This window comes from Neodiprion fabricii, chromosome 6 (assembly GCF_021155785.1).
Source record: "Neodiprion fabricii isolate iyNeoFabr1 chromosome 6, iyNeoFabr1.1, whole genome shotgun sequence".
NCBI classification, from domain to species: domain Eukaryota; kingdom Metazoa; phylum Arthropoda; class Insecta; order Hymenoptera; family Diprionidae; genus Neodiprion; species Neodiprion fabricii.
The window spans coordinates 26,659,175-26,686,910 of record NC_060244.1 but is presented as its reverse complement, the minus strand read 5'-3'; the positions used below and the strand labels follow the sequence as shown (position 1 = coordinate 26,686,910).

Below are 27,736 nucleotides of genomic sequence, written 5' to 3'. Positions count from 1 at the left end.
AGGGGATATTATAGCAGTGAAAAAATATGACCAGGGTTTCCCCTTCCAGTCGCCCCTTTGCTGATTGCCGAAACGTACGAAATATCGTCAATGTGCGCAGATGCTGACATCGTGGTGTGCTGACATGGTCCGAAAAGAAAAACTAGCAGTCAGCAGCTCCTGAGAAACACGGACGCGTTGTGCAATTCGTGTATTGTGTTGTGCATTTGATATACATAACTCAGATTATTCCTAATACGGTTTCGACGATGAAAAAATTGCGATTGTGGCTATGAGTCAATCTGTGAAATACGCGAGTGGAGTAAAAATACTTTTATTCTATCCTGTGCGTGTTAACAATCGCATCGTCTACGAAGTGACTGTTGCCTCCACCAACGCACAATAATTTACGCACGAGTTCAAAAACTATTTTTTCATTCACAACTTTTTAACCCCGTTGAAAACAATTATCACCCATGTAAATAGCTAAGGTTAAATATCATCCTCCTAATGTGTGTTCACGAAACATGGAAAGAACGCTGCAATTCATCCTATAACAATTTTAGTCTACGATGAGTTTTGGAGTTGTTTGAAAAAATCTAGTGCACGGTATGTTGCATTGTTAAATGGTGTCCTGAATATTACTACTATCCTTTCGATAATGCCTTGTATAACATTGTCATTTGATATTGCAGGATGCTGTTCGCTTAAAAGTTGAAGTTTATTGAGATGACAGATGTTTTGAGGTCAGCTACTGGACGAGATAGTATAATGAAAATGTTGCTGTCGACGGGTCCCGTTGTTTCCACTTCATCAACAGTAGGCTCAGGACTACCTAGTCCAACTGGTGACACGTTTGATGATAACCCAAATACATTAACCACATATTTACATCAGCTCGCTGGATGTTTCGAGAGTGAAATCAACGTTATCGTCAAGGATCACTGCTATGCTCGCCCTTGGAACTGGAAACCGGAAAATGTATATGTCAAGCCAGTCAAGAAACTGTTCTTCAGCAAGCCGAGAAGTTTGTTAGTCACGTGAGTATAAGATGATAGTGTACAGCGTGTTTTCCTATTTCATTTGTGTTAATTTTTTAATAACCTAACTGAAGGAGAGCTACGAGAATGATAAAATCTCGGATAATTTTTATTTCTTTATTCCCGCTCTCAGAATTTTCTTTTCTATTTTTTTTATAATTGAAATTTGTTTGTTTTGTTGTTCTGGATTTAAAAAAATAGGGATAAACTAAAACAGGATGAAGAGGTCAACGTTGAAGGAGATATGACGGAGTCTGTCACGCCGCCGTACGATTTAGCCAGAACTCGTCATGTGATGGACGAGTTTCAGAGACTTGCTAATTTTGCTCGACCTGGCGAAAATGATGATTGGGAAGAAAAGATAGAAAAAATCCTTTGGACTCCAATTCAAAATCGTATTTTTACCAAAGTTATGCGCATATTATCGTCAGAACGGTTAGCTAGATTGGTAAAAGCGAATAGTTTAATGGAACCAATTTTTCGAAGAACTTCCGTTGACACAGCTGCACGAAGATTCAGAGAAACACTCGCATCTGCTGGGTGGGATTTTCGAGTAGCTCAATGGCTGCATAATTTACTCTTCGAAAATCTACCCCAGGAATATATGGCTATTTACCTGGATATTCTTCAAACGTTGAGATTAAAAATTCCACAATTAATAGATAAAATAATAGCCATACAACCAAACTTAAATGCTAAAAGTGGGTCAATAACCTGGGAAACCCTCGGACCATTGCTAAAAAGATCATGGGATCCAATCGCATCAACACTGAATGCAAGCAGGCCAGTAAGTTAAACCTTTGATACCACAATAGAATTAATGATGCAAGTTTCGGAGTAGATTATTTGCAAAAGTAGATCGTTACTTTAATACTTGTCATATTGTTTCCAGAAAAAGTTACCTGGCAATCCAATCCTTGTCATAGCACCCTCTGGAGTCGGAACCAGTGTTTCTTCACGACAACACAAATGGATTGCGCATTTGGGAGCATTGGGTATGGTTGTCAATGTGCATACACACATGGGATTAGCGGCAAATAGAATGACGATGATGGCGTGCATGGAGCAACTGGTACAAGCTACCAGAACCAAAATACAAGACGTTCGTAGTGATTATCCAGGGCGCCCAATAATCCTTGTTGGATTTAACACAGGAGCTGCTCTCGCTTGCCAAGTGAGACTTAATTATTTACCACTTTGTAAAACATTTCACTGTATATATTTCATGGCGACTAAGAATCTATTTTAACTGTTTCTTAGGTAGCTCAAATGGAACATGTAACGGCAGTGATTTGCTTGGGCTTTCCATTCACAACTGTAGAAGGAAAACGGGGGACCCCTGATGACACTTTGATGGATATTAGATGCCCTGTTATGTTTGTAATTGGTCAAAATGCGACACTTGTGAGACCCGATGACTTGGAAGATCTAAGGGAAAAAATGCTTGTCGAAACAAGCCTAGTTGTTATAGGAACAGCGGATGATCACCTGAGAATATCTACGGCAAAGAAAATATCTGAGGGTATAACACAGAGCATAGTCGACAGATGTATACTTGACGAAGTCGGTGATTTTGTTGGCAGTATTCTGCTGCAACCTCATCCTCTGCCTCTGCGATCTAATCCCTTGATAAACTCTGACAAATCTATGAAAAAGGAGTCTAGAAAGAGGAAAAATTCTACTAGCAGTTCTGTAGAGAGCGAACCACACTCTCCGAGTTTGAAAAAAACTAGACCTATGACACCCATCACGCCTAATGCTGTCTCTGGTACACCGCAAAAGTCTTCAGCAGGATCTCTGGTGCGATCGGGAACTATAAATACGCAGCCAACCCTTTTAGCAATCAGCGGAGCAAATTTAAATCATGCCTCGGCATCTAAACGAAAACCTAGAGTCATCAGTAATCAGAAAGTGACTTTGCCTGACCAGCTATTATCACCAAGACTATCGGGGCAGGTAAGGAAATTTTGTTTAGCAACATTATGCTTTGATGCAGCATTGGATTGACTATACAAATTGTTATACAGTTGAATGCAAGTAATGCAGGCGCGGGGATAACGTTGAACATTGGTACCTTGGCCAGTTTAGCACCCATCGGACCATTGCGTATGGCAACAACCTCAGCCGGTCAAACTTTTCCGACTACAACCAAGATGAGCAATGTATGCAGGCCGTCAAATGTGTATTCTAAAATGCCTAAAATGATGGCCACAAATACCAGTCCTCAAAGTAGTTCAAAACTGAAAACAGTTATGACAAGTAAAAACTTCTCTAAAACTGTAACGAGCAGTTATAAGCACATCAATATTACGGACAAAGGTGGCGAAGCTAAATTGGTAAACGTTCTAACTACGGCTGGAAATCAAGTTAGGGTCAGTGCGTCTACTGCTGCAGGTAATATTTGATTTACTAATTATGATTTTTTGGTATCAACCTATTTGTGAGTATAATATCAATTAGAAACATTAATCGCACATACAATAAATTTGATAATTTCTCAGAATCGTGTATGTATCTGTTTTCTATAGCGATGCAGGTAAAATCTGTAACTAATGCAAGTGGAGCTCTTTCCGCGCTACTGCAGAGCAGAAGAAGTCCAATGGGAATAGTCAGTGGTATGCCAATGGGAAAAGGTACCTCTGCATCAAGCATTTTGTTGACGCCCAGTGTTTCAACTCCAAATACACACACGATTGTATCATCCTCATCAACAACTACACCAAAAGGTAGAATTCTATTATCTAGCCATATTACGAATAAGTAAATGAAATTTTATATATTTTCACAACGACCGGCGTTGTTTTGTATTGAAGATTTTAGTCAAGTATTACGTCTATATGTTGATCTCAGTTTTCAAATAACAAAGAATCTCTATTCGCACAACGATAAGACGCAATTATAGTATTGAATGTAAGGATCATTAGCTTAGGACAGGTTCTTTTTTTTTTAATACATTTTATTTGTATGTAACATGATATCATACAATAACTGTATGAATATATGTAATATAGTCGTTGCTAGGAACAGTCATTTGTAGATAATGAATGCTTCAAATTAAATCTGGTCTTCAATGCCTAAAGTTTGATTGCGAAGGATGCACTGCAAAATGCTGTGCATCCAAGACGAGAACATTGTTGTTCAATCGAATTTTGTCAGAAGAAATATTTTATCATGTGTAAATACACCAACATTGCCTTATATTTTATGTTCAATAAACAATTTCATGTAACTCGGTTTTCTTTTAATTCCTATCCCTCACCTTGGTAAAAATTAATCTATTAAGGGGCTGAAATGAACGGTTTATTCCATATTAATTCGTTCTAATGACTTTAAATTCTTAAGATATGCATGTATATATATGTATAAAGATATTTCTTCTTTCTTGTAATTTAATGTTGAAATCGTAACAATTTACAAGAATAGGAACCTTATACCATTCATTTTAATGTATAAAATTTACGTTTTGAGAAGTTTTGAGTCTGATCAAAATTACAACGAAGTTTAAAAGCAATATCATTGCCGGTTTTTACATACAGCGAAAATAAAAAAAACAATTTAACTTGAGAAATCGTAAGTCATTAACTGGTCTCTCTTTATCGAAATTGAAAACTTAACGTGCTGTTTATAGTGCTAAGATGAATGTGAACAGGTTTTTTCATAACAATATACTTTTGCTTACACAGATACATGTTTAGATATTTGATGTACATCTTATGTATGCAGGGTTATCAATTGCACTGTAACTTGGTACATATTTTAACATTTTTCCCGTTTCTCTCGTAATATCTGAGAACGGTATCTCTATTTTATAGAGCCGGAGAACAACGGAGCAAGCAGCAGTACGAATCGAACTATATCTACCTCAAATCAACCGTTGGATGTGTCTAAGATGCAGTCTCTACCCGCTTCCCAAACCAGTTCATCGAATACAAACTATCCTCTTGCAGTATCATCGGAGAATGTAGTGATGTTAGCAGATAGTTTGAACAATTCGAGAACAGCTTCGATGTTAGTACCAATGTCTGGTCAAAATACAATAACCATTTTACCCCTGTCAAGCAAAATGATGATGAGCCAAAGGTCTATGAAAACAGTGCCAAAGATAACAGTGAACAATTGTAATCTCCAAAGAGTACAGAAAGTCAACAAACCACAATCGCCGACGCGAAAAAAAATTAATGATGACTTTGACGACGATTTGGGTAACATACTGGACATTCCAATAATATTTGCTAAAGACGGCGAAAATTTAAACGCCATTGAAAAAGCTGCGCCAATCTCTCAAGTGCCAGTTATGATGGATCCTTACGACAAAAATATTCCAAAACTAAGCGGGACCACCAAGGTTGTATTGATCAGTAATAAGCATGATAAAATACAACATCCCATCACAAGTTTAGCCAATACACCAATGCAAGCTCTTGTCCGAGCGACTGGACCGCTGCATCATGTTAATCGTGCAGTTCTGACGTCCCGCTTGCAAAATCAATCTATAACAAGCACTAATCGCATCGGTACACCGACACAAACAATACCACGATTGAATCACCCAACGATTAAGTATACTAAGATTATTTTAGCCAAGAGAAATTCTGTTCCTAGTAATATTCACGACGATAAGAATGAACAAGTTGTTTTAACTAAAAATACTTCAAAGATGGTTAGTTATGAAAAAAATGAACATAGATACGCTCAGATGCTTCCGAGGCATCAAATTAAATTTCAAGAAATCATTCAAGATGATGCATTGGAAATTGAGGATGCTATCAAGACAAATATTATTGAGCGAAAAATTCCAACTGTATCAGAAATTGACTTGACATCACCATCGAAAAACGGTCACGACACTGAATCACTTAGTCATGCGGATTCAAATACAGAAATAGATATTGTAAAGACCAAGGTTTTCCTTTCGGATACAAACGCATCTTCTGAAATTATTGAAAAACAAAACGAAAGTGTAAAAGGATAAATAACTAGTTAATGTAACCTCAAGTTTTGCGATGAACATTACATTAGATCTGTATGTCTATGTAGATGTCAAATTGTACATTCAACTGTCAATTTATCTCTACGATACAATTTTTACGTTTATAAATGATGATTTTATATTTTCACTGCTAAAAGTTTGAAATTAGCAAACCAAAGCCATTATCTGAAATTTAATATACTTGTTATATCAATATAATAGAAGAAGAATTGATACTATTATTCATAAAAGTAATTTATGTTAATTTGAAAGAAAAAGTAGCAATGAGGAAATAATGGTTTTAGTCAGTTTACTGTAAATGTATGTCATAAATAGATCACACGGCTGCTGGATTCAATAGTAGATTGGTGCAGTCGCGTGTGGGAATATATTTCAAGTTTACCTGAATTGGTTCTTGAAATAAAATGGAAATCGTTCTACAACGCATAGTAACAATAAGGACTTTCAATTCTTAAAGAAAATCCTCAAGTTCACTTTTAGTTTACAAACTTTATTCTGTTTCAATACTAATATTTTGGAATCTGAATGCATTTCAATACTTCTAAAATATCAGAAAACGTAAAAATGCAATAATCGAGTTGAAAGAATTGCTATTTATTTGTTCATTTAAAATAAATGTAAGGCTGTTATGATTAACTATTATTTTTCAGTGTTGCTAAAAAGCTATTGACTATCATATTTAATTATGAAATATCTTTTGTCCTCGCCATTAGAAACACTAATGACAAAACTGACTTCATTGATTATTACATGCCTTAATAGACACGAGCCCTGACTCTATTTATTCTTTTGTAAAAATGTAGCAAATAGATCTTTCTGAGTAATGAAAAAATTCTCATATAAACACCAAAACTACGTATTGTTAATATTAGTTAATAATAATCAATGATCTTGCTTTAATAATATTAAAGGTTGATGTAACAATTCAAAAAAAGACTGTGAAAGAGTTAAATTGCTCCTTAATGCATATACGTATTCAAACTATAAATTTTTGGCTCGTTACTTGAGTATGTGATCGTCTTTCTTTGACCATATAATTAATACAAACAGAGTAGTAAATTAGAACATGAACTTGATTAGTACATTTCAAATCTTTACTGGCTACCGCAAAAACTCTCCCTTATATTAAATTCTGCCGCTTATTCTGATCTGGAAAAAATATAACGCTATCAACTTGTACTTTCAGAACTGAAGATTAAGGAGTAAGGACATTCTTTCATTATGGTAACGTATGCTTTGTGTATAAAACTCTGTCTTAAAACAGAATAGTAGGTACGATATTTACAAGGCACTAGTGTCTAACAAAAAAAACTGTTCATCGCTGCAGGTCTACTTAGTCATTGCCCAGAAGAACATTGCCATCCTCTGACGTGAACATGAGGTACAATTTCTTGCTCAATTCAGGTCCTATCCGTCGGACATTTGTAATAGGCCCTGCAGTTCTTCTGATCTGTTTTAAGTAAGCTTAAGTTATTAAAATTATATAGTATAAAATATATGTTTATTTGAGGAAACTTACAGGAATATCTTGAAGCAGTTTCATACCTTCCGAAAGTGTGCAATGAGCATAAGCCTGTAACACGAGTAAGACAATTGATAAAATGTGTTTCTTGGAAACATTTGGAAGTATGAATAAAAATAGGCAGAGGTATGTTACAAGCATTTGCTGATTCTGTTAGTGAAATTGAAAAACTCACATCCATCAGATGTGAGGGAGTTGGATATTTTGAAATGATGGCCTCTGCTGTTTCCAATCTAGCCAAATTAAACTGACATAGTTGTTGTTGCCATAGCCTTTTCAGTCCATTCCCATCCTTGTCGACTTTAACGGTGTCTTTATTGTCCCCAGCGGCGTAAAAGTCTAGCTGAGATTGTAGCATTTGTTTCTTGTGAATTTTGAACGGTGCTTCAGCAATAGCTTTTGTATATTGGCCAATGACCTGACCTAGACCATGTGGTGATTCGATTAGTTGACTGTTACAGTTTAGTGTGAGTTGAACCTCAATCAGGCACAGTTCTAATTGTTTCCTAGAAATCACTGGCAAATCTTCAAAAGCCTTGCTACCTCTCCGCTTTTTCCCATCCCTGAAGCTTCCCAGACATAGGTTTTTAAATTGCATTTTTTTAAGATTCCTATGATGCCTGAAATAGTTTTCCATTCCGTATACTATCAGCGTTGTCACTTTCCCAGGCATTGATGTTTGGATATTATCTATGGATGTCACAAACGTATCACTAGCTACTTTTTTAACTGTCTCTGTGTAATCCCAAACAACGATGATGTGATTATCTTCAACCGACTTGATTCCGCCAGTAACATGTTCAGAGTTTTTCTCCTCACTTCTCGTCCATGTTACACTGTTGGAAATTATCTGTGATTTCAACTTATAAACGAGCTCATATTGTTGGAGTTCGGTGATCAGGGTGTCAAAGAAATTAAAATTCATGAAACCCAAGTCTAATATAACTTGCATGTAATTCATGCACTCTCCAGGTTGCATGCTTTTCAAACGTGCAGCTGCTGCTGCTTTTTCGGCCCTAATTCTCGCAGCTTCTTCTGCTTTCCTATATTTTTCATTCCTGGTAAGCTCTTTGTCATTTTTGCTTGATGCATTGACTGTTTCCTTCACTTTGGTTTCCTTACTCCTTGATTTCTCACCGATATACTTTTTGAATAGCTCTGTTTCTATGTCGCTGTTAGATTTAAAAATAGCGCCTGAATCAGAATCTGTGTATTTTTTCGCTGCTGGAAGTTCACTGGCGAATGGTACTTCAGGGAAATTATAATCGTCATCTAATATATGAAGTGCCGGAGGTTTGCTTGAACTTGTATTAACAGACGGCACGGAATCGTTTGAATCACTTGACAATTCAATTACGTCCATAGTATTCATAATCAGTTATTAGAGGAATGTGACGTGCAGTATTTAATAACTTCGCGCGAGATGTAAGAAGTACCCATCGAAGTATCGCAATATTCTACTAGTGCTACCATGGGAAATCCGTAGGCATCGAGTTTCGTTTTACAGGTGTTGTATTTGCATGGATGCGTGTACGTTCATAGGTATATACAGATATATACGTGTGCACATTTGTGTTCAGATCAGATTTAGAGGCATAACCTACAAAACCATAAAAGCAGCATTAACCCACAAAATTCATTTCTGAACACACCGTTCATTTTACCGAAGTAGGGTACTACGCATTCGCAGCGCTGCCCAAAGCAAATACACCGATATATATTGCCGAAATTCAGCAAGGTCTGCTTTGCCGAAATGGAGTCACGAACGGAATTCAAACTTAAAACACCACCGACAGACGCTATTTCGGCTGTTGAGTTCGGACCAAATTCAACGCAATTTCTCCTGGTTTCGTCGTGGGATAGCACAGTCCGACTATACGATATTCAGGCCAATACTATGCGACTAAAATACAATCATGAACTGCCAGTATTGGACGTCGCTTTCCAGGTACTTCTTCACTGATGTATTATGTACCGGACGCATAAGATGCTCCGATCAATCTAATAACTCATGCCTTGTTGTATGTTTCATGTACAGGATGCGGTCCATGCGTACAGTGGTGGCTTGGATAATACACTGAAGATGTATGACATCAATAGCAACACAGGTACCAATTTGAACTGTGAAACATCCAATGAACATTGTTACAACCAGAAATTGTCGCACCATCCAGTGATTAGAAATGTTTCTATTATATAACTGAAATTTCACAGAGTCTGTTATGGGAACGCATGAGAAACCAATTCGAAAAATCGAGTATTGTGCAGCTTTGAATGCAATCTTGACCGGGGGTTGGGATGCTGCAGTAAAATTATGGGATCCAAGAAGCCCAACCTGTGTAGGCAGCTATCAACAGCCTGAAACTGTACTTGCCCTGTCTGTGTGTGGGGATAAGTTTGTTGTTGGTACAGCAAAAAGGAAAGTTTGCATATGGGATCTTCGAAATATGGCGGGAATGTTTCAGCGTCGCGAAAGCAGTTTAAAATACCAAACGCGCTGCATTAAGGGCTTCCCAAATGAACAGGTTCATATGGATTAATAACAATAGTGCCATTAATCAATTACTAATCATTCATTTTCTTATGTCTAATGGTGAAATTTTCATAAGAATTTACCGAGTGTTTAATTTTTATTCTCTAGGGTTACGTTCTTAGCAGCATAGAAGGACGGGTCGCCGTTGAATATCTTGATACAACTCCTGAGGCACAGAAAAAAAAATATGCCTTCAAATGCCACAGGATAAAAGAGAATAATGTTGAACACATTTATCCAGTTAATGCAATTAGGTAAGAATGTTCATAGGTGTATCGATTATGTCAAAAACACACAGAAAAAATGTTTCGACAGTCATAGTAATTTCCTTGCATCAGAATTTGAAAAGAATATTAATGATCATTTTTGATTGTTGCGTACCTGGACTAGAATTTATTGTTTGTTTTACAGTTTTCACTCCACATACAACACGTTTGCAACTGGTGGATCAGATGGATTCGTTAACATCTGGGATGGTTTCAACAAAAAACGCCTATGTCAGTTCCATAGATACAATGCAGGTGTTGCTGCCCTCAGTTTTAGTCACGATGGTTGTGCATTAGCTATTGGTGTTTCATACTTGAATGAAGCGGAAATTCCACCGGGTGGTGCGAATGAAGAAAGTATATACATCAGATATGTAAATGATCAGGAAACTAAACCAAAATAAAAAGAAACTTGCGCATTGTGTGAAATCAACTAGCTCAATCGACAAATGCCTTCAACACTGGATAAAGGCATGATGTTTTATGACTAACGTAATTATTCAACTGATAAGAATTGATTAATGGTCGACGTTTTTACCATCGCATATTCGTAATCAGTGATAATTGTGTATAATCGGGCAGAATAAACAACTTTTCCAATTTTGTGAATAAACGATAAAGAGATTTTCAATCTCACTTATACATAACATACAAAACAATGCTAACTTGAGAATATTAATATTTCTTCAGTTAGATCAACTGCAACATATGTCAACTTTTCGAACTGTGAATAGTGATCAATCAAATGAATAATTTTTATCAATATGCAGTATTAATTATTAGTAGTTTCCAAATAATGAACTTGATGTGTATTTTCATTTTTCAATCTTGTTTGACAGCATTTTAGTTTGTCGTTTAAATTGAATTCAAAACACAGGTTCTTCTTTTGAACAGTTTATTCACCATGTCGTCGATGACTATTGACAAACATTTCTAGCTTATTTTATGTGATTAGATCGACTCAGATTTGTGCCTAGTAATTTGTTTAAACGTAATTTCTTCAATAATGAGCGGCTTTAATGACATTCTTTAATTTAATCTTGAAACAGCATTTACCTATTGATTTGTAACGGCAGACGAAAGCAGTTATTACTTTAGTTTTGTATGTATTTTAATTTTTTTCAATTACACTATAAAATTAAGGTGAGTACCTACTGCTATTCAACCAATTAGGCCGTAAAGTGGTATCGTAAAAAAAGTTTCAACTGAAATGTAAAAGAATAATAAAATATGTAATGATTGTGCAGGCCTACAGATCAATACATTACATTATATATAATATTGACTTCATAACTAAGTACATTATTGTCAGAATTATAAATTACAATAATTATAGGTTTAGGTTGTCATATTACTATTTTACGCAAATTTACTACATCACCTGATCATTTATTTCATTAAAAATGATATAGATTATCAGGCAACAATCGCGATCACAAAAATACCATTGCACCCTTCCGTAATCACAATAACTTGCGAATGAGACTCAAAGTTTGATGTGATAATGCATAATATTTTATACTAAATATTAGAATGTAAAAAAATTGTAGTTTGTACAGTAATAGTATACGAAAATCCACATTGTCAAGAGACGGACAAATTCAATACACAACAACTTTAAATATATATATATATATATTTTTTCAATTCTGCACTTGATAAACATATTTCACTAGCAACCATTCGTTTTTTGAAATTAAACAGCAAGGTCTCCCTCTATTTCTATGAAGCTGTGGATATATTGTCTTGACGCATGAGTTCACAGCTTCATCAACATAGATGAGTAACAATCACACCCGCTAATAACGATAGGAACTGATAAAAATGTTCCATTGCTGTCATCACGTTTTTTGATACATAAATACTTTTAAAAAACGTTACTTTTTTCAACACTTACAGGATACTATGTACACAACTTTTAACAACGACTTGTAGCAAGACTAACAGATATATATACATATATCTGTACAATATATATATGTACAAAATTTGATTAAGATAAGAGATTAGGATTTTATAAGGACGATTTTTTTTTAAACACATGTCCTCAATATTTAAATTTTCATAACAAATTAATGTTTTAGCTTTTTTTTTTTAATTCTTATGTAATAAAATGTAACGTATGTACGCAAGCTATTACAGGGCAGATAAAACGATTTTACTATCGTTTTATGATAAAACATTTCTCAGCCCATCTCGAATCACGTCGTAAGTTGCAAAACTTATTCCAACAGCTACAGGACCCTTAACCCAATTCATGCTAAGACCTTTGAAAAAGGCAAACGCTCCCTCTTCTCTGAAATTATAAGTCCCAAATATTTATCAATGGTTGAGAAAATTGAACATCATACAGTAGTAATTTTTTTTTTACAAAATATGATGTGGTTGGAACGGTATACTCACGTGTATATTTTTACTATGGTTGTGGTTATTGATTGATAAGCTCCGCCTTTTATAGCTGATGTTTGCATTCTTCTACGAACAATATCAAGAGGATAGCTGCTTGTTTGGCCAACCATTCCAGCTACAGCTCCGCATATCAGTGCTGACATGGTTGATAAGCCAGGACTCTCAACTATATAAACTGTGAAGATAAAAATTGAATAACAAGGAGATATGAATTGAACGACAGAGAATTCATACCGTCAAAAAGGATTTGAAATATTTCTACTTATTAAGGCAAATGGTATATTTGTCTGATTGTGAAATTAGTGTGAAAAAAGAATGATTGTTTTTGTTAAAAAAAAAAACCAAGAACTCCATTTATACCGTAATACGTATAATTACTCACCAGCTAATAATTGCTTCAGAGTTTCATACGTAAAGAAACTGAATCCAGCATACGGAATGACGCCTAACATTGTAGGGGTAAAACCACGATAAAAAGCAGTCACCCCTTCTCGCCTGTAAAGACGTGAAAAAATTTGCCTGAGTGTTCTGTACTCAGTCTTCTGCGTGACAGCCATTCTAGCTCGTGCAAGATCCAAAGGATAAGTTAAGCCCTGCGACGTAACCCCGGCCAAGGAACCCGCAAGAAAGCTCAGGGTTTTGTTCCTGACAACGAAAACAAAATGTCAAAAATTGAAGCAGATAAAACAATTGGAACTGTTATAGATCTCACTTTAACAAAAAATATTCTTTACTAGGTAAAAAACACTGTCTCACTTTTCTGGACTATCAATGCCCAGTATCCTCTTCCATTGTTCGTGGGCTGTAAATTGGATAGCTGCATAGGGTACGATCCTTGCCATAGTAGCGCTGTTCCCTCGCCAAAGACTCAGTAGGCCATCATTTTTGTATGAATTATTAAGAAATTTGACAGCTGCTTTGGCTGAATAAGGCTGCTGTGATATTTGAAAATTAATTTTGGTTCGATCCAAGGGAGCTATTGTTGTTTTAGCTAACGCTCCTGCTATGGCACCGGAAACTAAACTTGTTGAGACCCTCTGGGTATTTGAAATCTGCTGCTCCTCGGCAAGGAGTTGTGTCGTAGGCTGAAAGAATGAGACTTTGATTAAAAAATCTACCTCTACTTTTCAAACTTATGATTCAATAATTTCTTTCATCATTTATCGCAGCTTATTGTTTCTTTTATTGTAAATTTTCGTTATGTAAAACTTACTTTCGTTTCAGTCAGCTTTTCGGCGACAGAGGGGGGCAAGGATGACCCAACCGATTTGGCGGAGCTGGCCATCACAGTAGCCTGGAGGCGTTCGAGGACGACCTGACTGCCTTCTGCACAGCCAGACGTTACGTGGCTGCTCATCTCCGTCGCCTAGCTGCAAACTCGTACTACTGGCCTCCGATCCCGGCCAGGGTTAATCGGACGCTGCCTTTCTGTGTTGAAAACAGGGTGAGGATAAAAATAAATAAATATCTTTAAAAATCGTGAAGAAGAATCCAAGGCTTTTGCATGTTTGGTTTTCACCACTTAAAAAGAGGTATTGCTATTTTTTCTTATTCAACTTTTACACTTATATACTCAGAATAATATGGAGCAGTGATCGTTACATATTTCTAGTATACATGCAAAATCAAAGGTGAAAAATAGTAGGTATACATACGTGTCGAAAGATATTATAGATATTTCCGTATATAAAGTCCAAAGTACGTACAAGTGTATAGTATCAATCATGTATCGATACAAGTACCTCACAACACATGTGAAAAAGTATGCTTTACACGTATATAAGTACTGATATGAACTCACGACGTGAATTAAAGATAAGCGATAGATTTGTTTCCGTATTTCATGCAGCAATCAATACATCTATCAGAATTATTTTTTTACTATTAGAACCGCATGATAAGATGAAGATATACTTGCATTGCATTACCATAGAGGTATATACATCAATGTAGCGTGCAACAATGTTTTATAAATAATACATTCCATTTTTCAATTGCTATTGGAATGGAGAATAAAACTGAATTGCTTTTTTCTATTTCCAAAAAGTCGAACACCTTTGGCTGCTAACGCCAGCTTCATGAAATTGTGGACTCCAATTATACGCGTACGGGATTCTGACAATTGCACGACTGTTTTCAAGAAGTCAATAGGTACGTTTATACATGTATCATACACGTAAATTTGCGCAGCAACATCTGTCGCTAAATGTATATAAGAGATGATAATTGCACATAGACAGATGATAATCTTTGAGTGAAGTACGTCATCGATCCTTACTAAGCGAATTGTTACTCGTAAATATTGACGGGTTGCAAGAAAGAAAAACGGGTTTCAAAAATAGGCAAAGAAAATATTTTCCCGCTCGAGTCGCATATGTCTATATATTTAATTCAATCGTGAATTTCGTTACAAATCAGCGTTTAAAGCCGATGTGCTGCATGAGGTATTTCGAAGAATATTGCGTAAGATAGGCATGAACAATAAAATTAATGAAGTAGAAATATAATTTTAAGATTATTTATATTTACATAGATATATATATATATATATATATATATATATATATGTATAGGTATATAATATTCCCAGGAAAAAACTTAAATTATGACACATTTCAGAGCTTTTCTCGTGCTTTCGTTGGCAAAAAAGAAAGAAACATCGCAGCAGCACGTGGTTATTTATAAAGAAAAAATCATCAGAGGAAACACCCGGAAAAAGTATATACACGCTGAAACGGGGATATGCTTGCATCACGGGTGCTTGACCCTATGGTGAACATGTATGTATACCTATATTTATGCAAGCAAACGTTCATTCATCCGAAAAGCGCTGCAACAGATCTTTCTCCTTCGTGCATACTGTCGTGAAATGTTTGAAAAAAAAAAAAGTTTCAATTTCCTTTAAATGATTGTATGAAATATTTGTTTTCTTTAAATCGTATCAAAACAATCTCCTCAGGTAATATTTTTCACGTCGTTAAAATTCCCCACATCGTATTATGATCGCAATACTTGTTCCGGGAGACAAAAATCTGCTGCGGGGTATGATGTTAAATATAATATACGTATATAGTACATCGATAGTTGTTATTCGATTTCGATTCACCTTTGATACAAGTGATTAAACTTTTTTGTCTCAATGCTTTACGCGCCCGCGGACGTATACGAACATTTGATAACATGTTTGGCAATAAATACGTACAAAACATGTTGAAACTGTGAGATAAGATTGCTGTGCAGGCATGTATATATATATCTGGTTGAAGTCCGTAACGTTGTCGTAATTATACATTTTTATAAAAACTCTTTATAACTCGTAACATTTAAATTGTCTGAGATTCAGTAAACCGGCAAATCAGTTATGTTCTGAAGCTGCAAAATTGTGATTTTTATTTCAACGTTTCTTTACGCTGACGTTACTTATAACTTCAGCCTCATAGGTTAATATATGCATTCTCTTATACGTCAATAAACCGGTCCAATATTTTAAAGCACTCTTTTTTTGTATTTGAGACTGTATTATACCTTGAAGATTTTTCAAATTCATAGTCTTTCGCATTAAAAGTTTGGGACAAGATGCGAACACTTTTAATGAAATATTCTTTTTATTCAGTGGCTTCGGATCTTTCCTTACTCCAAAATGCCGATATACAGGTGTAAAAATATTTGATCTCTGCATGTGCGGTATTGTGAATACACGATGCACGATGTAATATTTATTGCATAATACGATCTGGATGTTAATTATATCAAGATGTTATAATTATTGTCGTAGAAATATGTCGATATTTTTACATCTGCATGATATATAACGGCAATTAAAAGCAGAAAAGATATAAAGTTCATATGAGAAGAAAAATTTTAGTAAAAGTGTTCACTTTGCGGGAAATTTTACATGCTAAAGACTAAAATTGATAAACAAAAAATTGAAGGCATAATTCATTGATCAAATAATTTGAAAGACGTAATAATTGTCACAGCTGTACAGCGTCATGCAGATAATTTATTCACTCAAGTGTATTCACGGTCATTTACAATTTTATATATCATTTCAAGCACATGAATATATATACACCTAATGCGTATAATAGCATCGTAATAATTAGCGATAAGATATGTGACATAAGAAATGCTCATTGCCCGTCGTTGGCAATTGTCGGATTGCGTAATTATTTGCGAATCATATTATCAGTATGTATTGTAAAGAATTATCGTAGACGCAATAGCGAATAATACACGCAAACAATCTTATTGTGCAAAAGGGACTTTGCCCTGAACAGTTTACACACCCGTGTTATCAATAGATGAAAAAAACGATAAGAAGTTTCTCGTGAACATCGTGCGAATTTTAAAACACGTTGTTGAAACGCCGTGATTTATAACAAACAAAACTTACATTATGTGGAAATAAAATTGCGTATACTTTATTTAATCTAAGAAAAATGTTCATAGTATTAAATTGGTCACATTTTTTTTAATGCGAAAGAAATTAATCAATTATAATAATCAAATTATAATTCACCAACGAACTTGGCACTTGGAAATTTCTTTCTATGTGTCTTATCGCTCCGTGTTATGCGGAACTTTAAAATTCTCGCATTATAGACAACATATTCAAAGAGGGCAGCGATTAATCGTTGACGTCAGAATAATTATGCGGTAGCTTTTATATAAACACTGCAATGTGATAACAAATATAAACTTTCGTGAATGTCGGATCGTTTCACGTTGGCCAGCTATTTTTATCACCCTCAAATTGATAATTTATTTACGGAGGAAGTACTCAATAAACGTGACTGTCAATAAATATATCGAATTAATTACCTTCGTCCAGCTTAGAAAAATTCTGCACTAATCCCTAAAAATTTTCGTCCATACCACTACACGTGGTTCGCGGGTAAATACGAGTTAAAAGACGATACGAAATTGAAACAACGAGAATGAATTATAGAGCGCAAAGTTCAATATTGTGATATTGGCTCGCGTACAGAATCTCTAAGCTTATAATCGATTAACAGGTCTTTCAGCACAGATAGTCATCAGCCTGCGGATATCTTATACCTAAGCCCATTACGCTTTACATCGAACGTTTTGGCAGAGTTAGATGTTCGCATACATTAGCATACGAATTGCAGCCGAGAATTTGTGGCACGTAAGTTCTCTACTTTTAAATAACGTTACATAACGGAGTGGGTATATGGATATTATCATAACAAAAACGATCGCTGACCTGTAGCAGGAGCTCAGCTACAGTTACTGATTTTATAAAGTTAAAAAATTTAATGCTATCCCTCAATTATATAGTATGATCAGAATGAGCCAGCTATTGCAGGATATGGCGCACGTGTGCCTTGATCAACAAAGAATCGCAAAAACAGTTTCGGTAGGTGTATTCATCTACTACGCAACGTTACCTATATCCACACCGATTTGTTTATCCTTGAAATGCAAATTGCGCCACGTTATAAATACGTGTTCGGAATCAGTTTTCAAACCACGCGTTGGACACGCGTTAAAACACACGGGAAACATAAAACCGAATTAATTACGTTTACAAACGCATCCGCTATAGGTATGTACGTAAAACTGAAAGTATCAAACCTGTGTTAAAATCAGGATGAATGTAGTAGAGTGTTAGTGTAACGATAGATGTTTGGGAAAAATCATTACTTCGCGCCTTTGGAAATGTCTGAAATTTTTTAAACCACGATAAACAAAACATACGTTTATTTTGAAATGCCAACTCGTTATAAACGTCATTCTACTATTATTGCGGAATAATAATTTTTTCCCCTGATGTTTCGTCACGTTATCGTTACTTATTTCAGCCTCATGTGTCGAACCGTACAATGGTGATAGATACTCATTCATCTATATCATCGACAGGCTGTAAAACGAGTTATTTTCATTGTACTGAGCTTAGTACAATTGTAACGTGATGTCGGGTATTAGTAGCATTGCTCGAATATGCAGCATGGATAAGAAAGCGCGTATTGATGAGGTTGAAGTTAGTAACAATACTTTAACGATGCATGTTTAGGAAAATAGTTACCTATTTCGTACCCACGGGATTGTCTGAAATTTAGCTAGTAAATCATAACAAAGAAAACGTGTCGGTATTTTGAAAAGCAAACTCCCCGAAAGTTCTTCTACAATCGTAAAACGATTTATTTTATGATGTTTCGTTACGGTTAACGTTAATCATGGATCCTTAAAAGTCACTGCAAAAAATAAGAAAATAATAATGTTTTCCCCAATGTTTCGTTACGATAACGTTACTAACTTCAGCCTTGTGCGTGTTGGTAGTTTAAAACTGGGTGGGCGTTTCGCAATTTCGTACGTATTACTTTAGTCACTATTCGGAGAGAACAAAAGGCCGCGCAGACTTACCAGTGAAAATTAATTATATAAACCCGAGTAGGCGAAATTGACGAACTTGTACGGCTGGATAAATTATGTCGTTACAAATGACGTATGACAAGTGGAAAAACACGATTAAAAAGTAGCTATCGATTTGGCATGTACGTGCGTGCGTTTCCCGATTATCACTACCGAAAACGAACCCCGCGGACAACACAATGACAAAGCGAGTCTGCCAGAGAAAAAAAGTGTCGCAGAAAAACACGTAATGTCGCTACGTCGTGGTGTATAAGGGATCAAAGAGCAAAATAGATCTCCGATTGGTAAAGGCTACCTTTGTCCGACGGTGTCCAACGAGGGCGATGTATTTACCCCGGGAGACGGAGATAAGGGATTCCAAACCGCGGAAACGTCGGAGGCGTTACGTTCCTCGAGTTTAGGGGAATTTGTCTACGGCTCCTCCTCTCATCACATCTTGGACCTCACTGTATTCAAGGGGTTAAAAATAACCTGCGTCCACCTCTCATTTGCATTTCATCCGTGTGTTTATAACCCACACACCACCGTTTTCTTTTCACGACCAATCAACGCACGGTTTGATCCAAAACCTCAACGCCCGCGACTCGCGCTACTCCATCGAGCTTCGGCTTTCAGCCACGAACTGCTTATAGTCGAGTTAGCTATCGCGACACAGCTGACTTGCAACTCGAATCACGGCCATCTAGATTTTCCCGCTGACTGTACGCGCTCGTTGTTATCATATATGTGATATATATGGTTGTTATATGCATATATGCAATAGCCATTGACTGAAGATATACATAGACTCATAGCTCCGAGTTATTTTGCGTAACCAGACTGTGGGTCTGGGCGAGTTTGGGGGTAATGGCAATTTCACGTATTATCGACCAAATATCTGACCGCGCCGATGAAAGTAGTACTTAACCAACAACTAGCGCATGCAGAACACAGGTAACGTACCGTCGTCATCGTGAAATTGAAAACTTGGGAAAATCTCGCGCAGGAAATATGTGCACCAAAATTATACAACGGAAATATGAATAGCACACGTGTGAACGCTTATGCTTCATATTTATCTGAATATGTGCAAACTTCTGAAAAATGTGGGAATCAATTCATTCATGGGCTACACGTTTCGCTAGTGAATTTACGTCGGAAATACGTGAACTCTGCATAGAATTTCCATGTAGGTAGGAATAAAACATCAAATAATCACAGCCTTACACTTTCAGACTCAGTCCAGTACAGTTTATTCCGCATGCCGCATTTCTGGTGCAAGTGATGCGAGTCAGTGTGTAGCAATTTCACAGGTTACGAAGAAATGTGTCAGTGAAAGAAGAAAAGAAATGCAAAAGTATAATTGAGCGATATACGACATATCTTATTGAAATACAAGGAGATATGTGTGGTGTTTGTAGTGTCTTGAGCTGAATATGGAAATATTACGTCGGTTATTAATTATCGTAGTGTTTGAATATAGCTTGAGTTTCACTTTGTGTACAAGTGCAACATACCTCTTCATAAGTACGATATATGTTATATGATGTTGTATCGTCGCCATTTCATGTAACCTCGATTAAAATTAATGAAATATTATTTTGCTTGTATCTTTTTTGTATTTCCTCTGCTCTTGGTCTCACGCTCTTTTCGCTGCGTTTTCTGAGTTCCTAGGGACCCAATTAGTTAGGAAAAAGTCGTAGAAATCGAATCTGGGACCAAACATTTTTTGTTCGAAAAATGAACAAAAAGTAAGGCTAACCCCTTTGTATTTTTGGCGAAAATTTTCGCGATTTTAAAAAGTGCTGGAATCAATTCTTTCAGGCACTATTCCGACGTAGATTTGCGAGAAAAATCGATTGGGCGCAGTCCCAATACGCTGCGATCAACGCATCAAAAGTTACAGCCAAAAAACGAGAACCTGCATTTTCGACATTTTTCAGCAGCTGCTTTTTCCTTCGTAACTTCTCTCCTGTCGATCCCACGCTCTTTTCGCTGCGTTTTCTGAATTCCTTGGGGTCCGATTGGTCGGAAAAGAGTCATACGAATCAATTCTGAGACAAAAAATTTTTTGGTCAAAAAATAAGGAAGGCTAACCCCTTTGTATTTTTGGCGAAAATTTTCGCGATTTCGAAAAGTGTTGGAATCAATTCTTTCAGGCACTATTCCGACGTAGATTTGCGAGAAAAATCGTTTGGGAGCAGTCCCAATACGCTGCGATCAACGCATCGAAAGTTACAGTCAAAAAACGAGAACCTGTATTTTCGACATTTTTCAGCAGCTGCTTTTTCCTTCATAACTTCTCTCCTGTCGATCCCACGCTCTTTTCGCTGCGTTTTCTGAGTTCCTTGGGGTCCAATTGGTCGGAAAAGAGTCATACGAATCAATTCTGAGACGAAAAATTTTTTGGTCAAAAAAAAAGGAAGGCTAACCCCTTTGTATTTTTGGCGAAAATTTTCGCGATTTTGAAAGATGCTGGAATCAATTCTTTCAGGCACTATTCCGACGTAGATTTGCGAGAAAAATCGATTGGGCGCAGTCCAAATACGCTGCGATCAACGCATCGAAAGTGACAGCCAAAAAACGAGAACCTGCATTTTCGACATTTTTCAGCAGCTGCTTTTTCCTTCGTAACTTCTCTCCTGTCGATCCCACGCTCTTTTCGCTGCGTTTTCTGAGTTCCTTGGGGTCCAATTGGTCGAAAAAGAGTCATACGAATCAATTCTGAGACGAAAAATTTTTCGGTCAAAAAAAAAGGAAGGCTAACCCCTTTGTAATTTTGGCGAAAATTTTCGCGATTTTGAAAAGTGCTGGAATCAATTCTTTCAGACACTATTCCGACGTAATTTTGCGAGAGAAATCGATTGGGCGCGGTGCCAATACGCTGCGATCAACGCATCGAAAGTTACAGTCAAAAAACGAGAACCTGTATTTTCGACATTTTTCAGCAGCTGCTTTTTCCTTCGTAACTTCTCTCCTGTCGATCCCACGCTCTTTTCGCTGCGTTTTCTGAGTTCCTTGGGGTCCAATTGGTCGGAAAAGAGTCATACGAATCAATTCTGAGACGAAAAATTTTTTGGTCAAAAAAAAAGGAAGGCTAACCCCTTTGTATTTTTGGCGAAAATTTTCGCGATTTTGAAAGATGCTGGAATCAATTCTTTCAGGCACTATTCCGACGTAGATTTGCGAGAAAAATCGATTGGGCGCAGTCCCAATACGCTGCGATCAACGCATCGAAAGTTACAGCCAAAAAACGAGAACCTGCATTTTCGACATTTTTCAGCAGCTGCTTTTTCCTTCGTAACTTCTCTCCTGTCGATCCCACGCTCTTTTCGCTGCGTTTTCTGAGTTCCTTGGGGTCCAATTGGTCGGAAAAGAGTCATACGAATCAATTCTGAGACGAAAAATTTTTTGGTCAAAAAAAAAGGAAGGCTAACCCCTTTGTATTTTTGGCGAAAATTTTCGCGATTTTGAAAGATGCTGGAATAAATTCTTTCAGGCACTATTCCGACGTAGATTTGCGAGAAAAATCGATTGGGCGCAGTCCCAATACGCTGCGATCAACGCATGGAAAGTGACAGCCAAAAAACGAGAACCTGCATTTTCGACATTTTTCAGCAGCTGCTTTTTCCTTCGTAACTTCTCTCCTGTCGATCCCACGCTCTTTTCGCTGCGTTTTCTGAGTTCCTTGGGGTCCAATTGGTCGAAAAAGAGTCATACGAATCAATTCTGAGACGGAAAATTTTTCGGTCAAAAAAAAAGGAAGGCTAACCCCTTTGTAATTTTGGCGAAAATTTTCGCGATTTTGAAAAGTGCTGGAATCAATTCTTTCAGACACTATTCCGACGTAATTTTGCGAGAGAAATCGATTGGGCGCGGTGCCAATACGCTGCGATCAACGCATCGAAAGTTACAGCCAAAAAACGAGAACCTGTATTTTCGACATTTTTCAGCAGCTGCTTTTTCCATCGTAACTTTTCTCCTGTTGATCCCACGCTTTTTTCGCTGCGTTTTCTGAGTTTCTTGGGGTCCAATTGGTCGAAAAAGAGTCATACGAATCAATTCTGAGACGAAAAATTTTTTGGTCAAAAAAAAAGGAAGGCTAACCCCTTTGTATTTTTGGCGAAAATTTTCGCGATTTCGAAAAGTGTTGGAATCAATTCTTTCAGGCACTATTCCGACGTAGATTTGCGAGAAAAATCGTTTGGGAGCAGTCCCAATACGCTGCGATCAACGCATCGAAAGTTACAGTCAAAAAACGAGAACCTGTATTTTCGACATTTTTCAGCAGCTGCTTTTTCCTTCATAACTTCTCTCCTGTCGATCCCACGCTCTTTTCACTGCGTTTTCTGAGTTCCTTGGGGTCCAATTGGTCGGAAAAGAGTCATACGAATCAATTCTGAGACGAAAAATTTTTTGGTCAAAAAAAAAGGAAGGCTAACCCCTTTGTATTTATGGCGAAAATTTTCGCGATTTTAAAAGATGCTGGAATCAATTCTTTCAGGCACTATTCCGACGTAGATTTGCGAGAAAAATCGATTGGGCGCAGTCCCAATACGCTGCGATCAACGCATCGAAAGTTACAGCCAAAAAAGGAGAACCTGCATTTTCGACATTTTTCAGCAGCTGCTTTTTCCTTCGTAACTTCTCTCCTGTCGATCCCACGCTCTTTTCGCTGCGTTTTCTGAGTTCCTTGGGGTCCAACTGGTCGGAAAAGAGTCGTACGAATCAATTCTGAAACGAAAAATTTTTTGGTCAAAAAAAAAGGAAGGCTAACCCCTTTGTATTTTTGGCGAAAATTTTCGCGATTTTGAAAAGTGCTGGAATCAATTCTTTCAGGCACTATTCCGACGTAGATTTGCGAGAAAAATCGATTGGGCGCAGTCCCAATACGCTGCGATCAACGCATCGAAAGTTACAGCCAAAAAACGAGAACCTGCATTTTCGACATTTTTCAGCAGCTGCTTTTTCCTTCGTAACTTCTCTCCTGTCGATCCCACGCTCTTGTCGCTGCGTTTTCTGAGTTCCTTGGGGTCCAATTGGTCGGAAAAGAGTCATACGAATCAATTCTGAGACGAAAAATTTTTTGGTCAAAAAAAAAGGAAGGCTAACCCCTTTGTTTTTTTGGCGAAAATTTTCGCGATTTTGAAAGATGCTGGAATCAATTCTTTCAGGCACTATTCCGACGTAGATTTGCGAGAAAAATCGATTGGGCGCAGTCCCAATACGCTGCGATCAACGCATCGAAAGTTACAGCCAAAAAACGAGAACCTGCATTTTCGACATTTTTCAGCAGCTGCCTTTTCCTTCGTGACTTCTCTCCTGTCGATCCCACGCTCTTTTCGCTGCGTTTTCTGAGTTCCTTGGGGTCCAATTGGTCGGAAAAGAGTCATACGAATCAATTCTGAGACGAAAAATTTTTTGGTCAAAAAAAAAGGAAGGCTAACCCCTTTGTATTTTTGGCGAAAATTTTCGCGATTTTGAAAGATGCTGGAATCAATTCTTTCAGGCACTATTCCGACGTAGATTTGCGAGAAAAATCGATTGGGCGCAGTCCAAATACGCTGCGATCAACGCATCGAAAGTGACAGCCAAAAAACGAGAACCTGCATTTTCGACATTTTTCAGCAGCTGCTTTTTCCTTCGTAACTTCTCTCCTGTCGATCCCACGCTCTTTTCGCTGCGTTTTCTGAGTTCCTTGGGGTCCAATTGGTCGAAAAAGAGTCATACGAATCAATTCTGAGACGAAAAATTTTTCGGTCAAAAAAAAAGGAAGGCTAACCCCTTTGTAATTTTGGCGAAAATTTTCGCGATTTTGAAAAGTGCTGGAATCAATTCTTTCAGACACTATTCCGACGTAATTTTGCGAGAGAAATCGATTGGGCGCGGTGCCAATACGCTGCGATCAACGCATCGAAAGTTACAGTCAAAAAACGAGAACCTGTATTTTCGACATTTTTCAGCAGCTGCTTTTTCCTTCGTAACTTCTCTCCTGTCGATCCCACGCTCTTTTCGCTGCGTTTTCTGAGTTCCTTGGGGTCCAATTGGTCGGAAAAGAGTCATACGAATCAATTCTGAGACGAAAAATTTTTTGGTCAAAAAAAAAGGAAGGCTAACCCCTTTGTATTTTTGGCGAAAATTTTCGCGATTTTGAAAGATGCTGGAATCAATTCTTTCAGGCACTATTCCGACGTAGATTTGCGAGAAAAATCGATTGGGCGCAGTCCCAATACGCTGCGATCAACGCATCGAAAGTTACAGCCAAAAAACGAGAACCTGCATTTTCGACATTTTTCAGCAGCTGCTTTTTCCTTCGTAACTTGTCTCCTGTCGATCCCACGCTCTTTTCGCTGCGTTTTCTGAGTTCCTTGGGGTCCAATTGGTCGGAAAAGAGTCATACGAATCAATTCTGAGACGAAAAATTTTTTGGTCAAAAAAAAAGGAAGGCTAACCCCTTTGTATTTTTGGCGAAAATTTTCGCGATTTTGAAAGATGCTGGAATAAATTCTTTCAGGCACTATTCCGACGTAGATTTGCGAGAAAAATCGATTGGGCGCAGTCCCAATACGCTGCGATCAACGCATGGAAAGTGACAGCCAAAAAACGAGAACCTGCATTTTCGACATTTTTCAGCAGCTGCTTTTTCCTTCGTAACTTCTCTCCTGTCGATCCCACGCTCTTTTCGCTGCGTTTTCTGAGTTCCTTGGGGTCCAATTGGTCGAAAAAGAGTCATACGAATCAATTCTGAGACGGAAAATTTTTCGGTCAAAAAAAAAGGAAGGCTAACCCCTTTGTAATTTTGGCGAAAATTTTCGCGATTTTGAAAAGTGCTGGAATCAATTCTTTCAGACACTATTCCGACGTAATTTTGCGAGAGAAATCGATTGGGCGCGGTGCCAATACGCTGCGATCAACGCATCGAAAGTTACAGCCAAAAAACGAGAACCTGTATTTTCGACATTTTTCAGCAGCTGCTTTTTCCATCGTAACTTTTCTCCTGTTGATCCCACGCTTTTTTCGCTGCGTTTTCTGAGTTTCTTGGGGTCCAATTGGTCGAAAAAGAGTCATACGAATCAATTCTGAGACGAAAAATTTTTTGGTCAAAAAAAAAGGAAGGCTAACCCCTTTGTATTTTTGGCGAAAATTTTCGCGATTTCGAAAAGTGTTGGAATCAATTCTTTCAGGCACTATTCCGACGTAGATTTGCGAGAAAAATCGTTTGGGAGCAGTCCCAATACGCTGCGATCAACGCATCGAAAGTTACAGTCAAAAAACGAGAACCTGTATTTTCGACATTTTTCAGCAGCTGCTTTTTCCTTCATAACTTCTCTCCTGTCGATCCCACGCTCTTTTCACTGCGTTTTCTGAGTTCCTTGGGGTCCAATTGGTCGGAAAAGAGTCATACGAATCAATTCTGAGACGAAAAATTTTTTGGTCAAAAAAAAAGGAAGGCTAACCCCTTTGTATTTATGGCGAAAATTTTCGCGATTTTAAAAGATGCTGGAATCAATTCTTTCAGGCACTATTCCGACGTAGATTTGCGAGAAAAATCGATTGGGCGCAGTCCCAATACGCTGCGATCAACGCATCGAAAGTTACAGCCAAAAAAGGAGAACCTGCATTTTCGACATTTTTCAGCAGCTGCTTTTTCCTTCGTAACTTCTCTCCTGTCGATCCCACGCTCTTTTCGCTGCGTTTTCTGAGTTCCTTGGGGTCCAACTGGTCGGAAAAGAGTCGTACGAATCAATTCTGAAACGAAAAATTTTTTGGTCAAAAAAAAAGGAAGGCTAACCCCTTTGTATTTTTGGCGAAAATTTTCGCGATTTTGAAAAGTGCTGGAATCAATTCTTTCAGGCACTATTCCGACGTAGATTTGCGAGAAAAATCGATTGGGCGCAGTCCCAATACGCTGCGATCAACGCATCGAAAGTTACAGCCAAAAAACGAGAACCTGCATTTTCGACATTTTTCAGCAGCTGCTTTTTCCTTCGTAACTTCTCTCCTGTCGATCCCACGCTCTTGTCGCTGCGTTTTCTGAGTTCCTTGGGGTCCAATTGGTCGGAAAAGAGTCATACGAATCAATTCTGAGACGAAAAATTTTTTGGTCAAAAAAAAAGGAAGGCTAACCCCTTTGTTTTTTTGGCGAAAATTTTCGCGATTTTGAAAGATGCTGGAATCAATTCTTTCAGGCACTATTCCGACGTAGATTTGCGAGAAAAATCGATTGGGCGCAGTCCCAATACGCTGCGATCAACGCATCGAAAGTTACAGCCAAAAAACGAGAACCTGCATTTTCGACATTTTTCAGCAGCTGCCTTTTCCTTCGTGACTTCTCTCCTGTCGATCCCACGCTCTTTTCGCTGCGTTTTCTGAGTTCCTTGGGGTCCAATTGGTCGGAAAAGAGTCATACGAATCAATTCTGAGACGAAAAATTTTTTGGTCAAAAAAAAGGAAGGCTAACCCCTTTGTATTTATGGCGAAAATTTTCGCGATTTTGAAAAGTGTTGGAATCAATTCTTTCAGGCACTATTCCGACGTAGATTTGCGAGAAAAATCGTTTGGGAGCAGTCCCAATACGCTGCGATCAACGCATCGAAAGTTACAGCCAAAAAACGAGAA

General features: G+C 37.5%; 5 protein-coding genes across 21 annotated transcripts in view; 3 read left to right on the top strand and 2 right to left on the bottom strand.

The window, feature by feature from the left end:
* The first annotated feature begins 122 nt into the window (after positions 1 to 122).
* Positions 123 to 7,304, top strand: LOC124185800 (KAT8 regulatory NSL complex subunit 3). Of its 2 annotated transcripts, XM_046576922.1 has the most exons (8): positions 123 to 588; positions 675 to 1,019; positions 1,221 to 1,806; positions 1,912 to 2,193; positions 2,280 to 2,975; positions 3,047 to 3,413; positions 3,548 to 3,745; positions 4,832 to 7,304. In XM_046576922.1, the coding sequence occupies exons 2-8, from the start codon at positions 709 to 711 to the stop codon at positions 5,989 to 5,991; spliced, it is 3,600 nt and encodes a 1,199-aa protein (XP_046432878.1). In that variant the 5' UTR covers positions 123 to 588; positions 675 to 708; the 3' UTR covers positions 5,992 to 7,304. The 2 variants fall into 2 exon arrangements, with proteins under 2 accessions (XP_046432878.1, XP_046432879.1); XM_046576923.1 differs by lacking the exon at positions 123 to 588 and having other exon boundaries at positions 892 to 1,019; positions 1,237 to 1,806.
* On the bottom strand, positions 6,668 to 8,903 carry LOC124185807 (crossover junction endonuclease EME1). Of its 2 annotated transcripts, none has more exons than XM_046576936.1 (3): positions 7,707 to 8,903; positions 7,529 to 7,582; positions 6,668 to 7,459 (listed from the first exon to the last, which is right to left on the bottom strand). In XM_046576936.1, exons 1-3 carry the CDS (start codon positions 8,901 to 8,903, stop codon positions 7,343 to 7,345), a joined length of 1,368 nt encoding a protein of 455 aa, XP_046432892.1. In that variant the 3' UTR covers positions 6,668 to 7,342. The 2 variants fall into 2 exon arrangements, with proteins under 2 accessions (XP_046432892.1, XP_046432893.1); XM_046576937.1 differs by having other exon boundaries at positions 7,555 to 7,582.
* LOC124185810 (mitotic checkpoint protein BUB3) lies at positions 8,901 to 12,192 on the top strand. 2 transcript variants are annotated; one of them, XM_046576941.1, is made up of 6 exons: positions 8,901 to 9,038; positions 9,266 to 9,479; positions 9,570 to 9,639; positions 9,746 to 10,056; positions 10,173 to 10,318; positions 10,476 to 12,192. In XM_046576941.1, exons 2-6 carry the CDS (start codon positions 9,285 to 9,287, stop codon positions 10,732 to 10,734), a joined length of 981 nt encoding a protein of 326 aa, XP_046432897.1. In that variant the 5' UTR covers positions 8,901 to 9,038; positions 9,266 to 9,284; the 3' UTR covers positions 10,735 to 12,192. The 2 variants fall into 2 exon arrangements, with proteins under 2 accessions (XP_046432897.1, XP_046432896.1); XM_046576940.1 differs by having other exon boundaries at positions 8,938 to 9,073.
* On the bottom strand, positions 11,947 to 14,096 carry LOC124185809 (mitochondrial coenzyme A transporter SLC25A42). Its single transcript, XM_046576939.1, has 5 exons — positions 13,953 to 14,096; positions 13,496 to 13,824; positions 13,122 to 13,384; positions 12,734 to 12,914; positions 11,947 to 12,626 (listed from the first exon to the last, which is right to left on the bottom strand). Exons 1-5 carry the CDS (start codon positions 14,094 to 14,096, stop codon positions 12,500 to 12,502), a joined length of 1,044 nt encoding a protein of 347 aa, XP_046432895.1. The 3' UTR covers positions 11,947 to 12,499.
* LOC124185813 overlaps positions 14,052 to 27,736 on the top strand; it is a 58,689-nt gene continuing 45,004 nt past the window's right edge. The window contains exons 1-4 of one of the 14 annotated variants that reach the window (XR_006871473.1): positions 14,054 to 14,183; positions 14,787 to 14,890; positions 15,359 to 15,519; positions 17,758 to 17,892. The gene's annotated coding sequence lies outside the window, so the exon portion shown is untranslated. The other 13 variants (XR_006871474.1, XR_006871476.1, XR_006871480.1 and 10 more) reach the window with 13 other exon arrangements.

Excerpts from the sequence above, each read along its gene's own strand:
- LOC124185800 (XM_046576922.1), top strand. The coding sequence starts at position 709 with ATGACAGATGTTTTGAGGTCAGCTACTGGACGAGATAGTATAATGAAA. Across the intron at positions 1,807-1,911 it reads CACTGAATGCAAGCAGGCCA|AAAAAGTTACCTGGCAATCC; the intron begins GTAAGTTAAACC and ends TATTGTTTCCAG. Across the intron at positions 2,976-3,046 it reads CACCAAGACTATCGGGGCAG|TTGAATGCAAGTAATGCAGG; the intron begins GTAAGGAAATTT and ends ATTGTTATACAG.
- LOC124185807 (XM_046576936.1), bottom strand. The coding sequence starts at position 8,903 with ATGAATACTATGGACGTAATTGAATTGTCAAGTGATTCAAACGATTCC. Across the intron at positions 7,583-7,706 it reads CTCCCTCACATCTGATGGAT|GCTTATGCTCATTGCACACT; the intron begins GTGAGTTTTTCA and ends CTCGTGTTACAG. Across the intron at positions 7,460-7,528 it reads AACTGCTTCAAGATATTCCT|ATCAGAAGAACTGCAGGGCC; the intron begins GTAAGTTTCCTC and ends TACTTAAAACAG.
- LOC124185810 (XM_046576941.1), top strand. The coding sequence starts at position 9,285 with ATGGAGTCACGAACGGAATTCAAACTTAAAACACCACCGACAGACGCT. Across the intron at positions 9,480-9,569 it reads TATTGGACGTCGCTTTCCAG|GATGCGGTCCATGCGTACAG; the intron begins GTACTTCTTCAC and ends TTTCATGTACAG. Across the intron at positions 9,640-9,745 it reads TGACATCAATAGCAACACAG|AGTCTGTTATGGGAACGCAT; the intron begins GTACCAATTTGA and ends GAAATTTCACAG.
- LOC124185809 (XM_046576939.1), bottom strand. The coding sequence starts at position 14,096 with ATGAGCAGCCACGTAACGTCTGGCTGTGCAGAAGGCAGTCAGGTCGTC. Across the intron at positions 13,385-13,495 it reads GGCATTGATAGTCCAGAAAA|GAACAAAACCCTGAGCTTTC; the intron begins GTGAGACAGTGT and ends TTTCGTTGTCAG. Across the intron at positions 12,915-13,121 it reads TCTGAAGCAATTATTAGCTG|TTTATATAGTTGAGAGTCCT; the intron begins GTGAGTAATTAT and ends TTATCTTCACAG.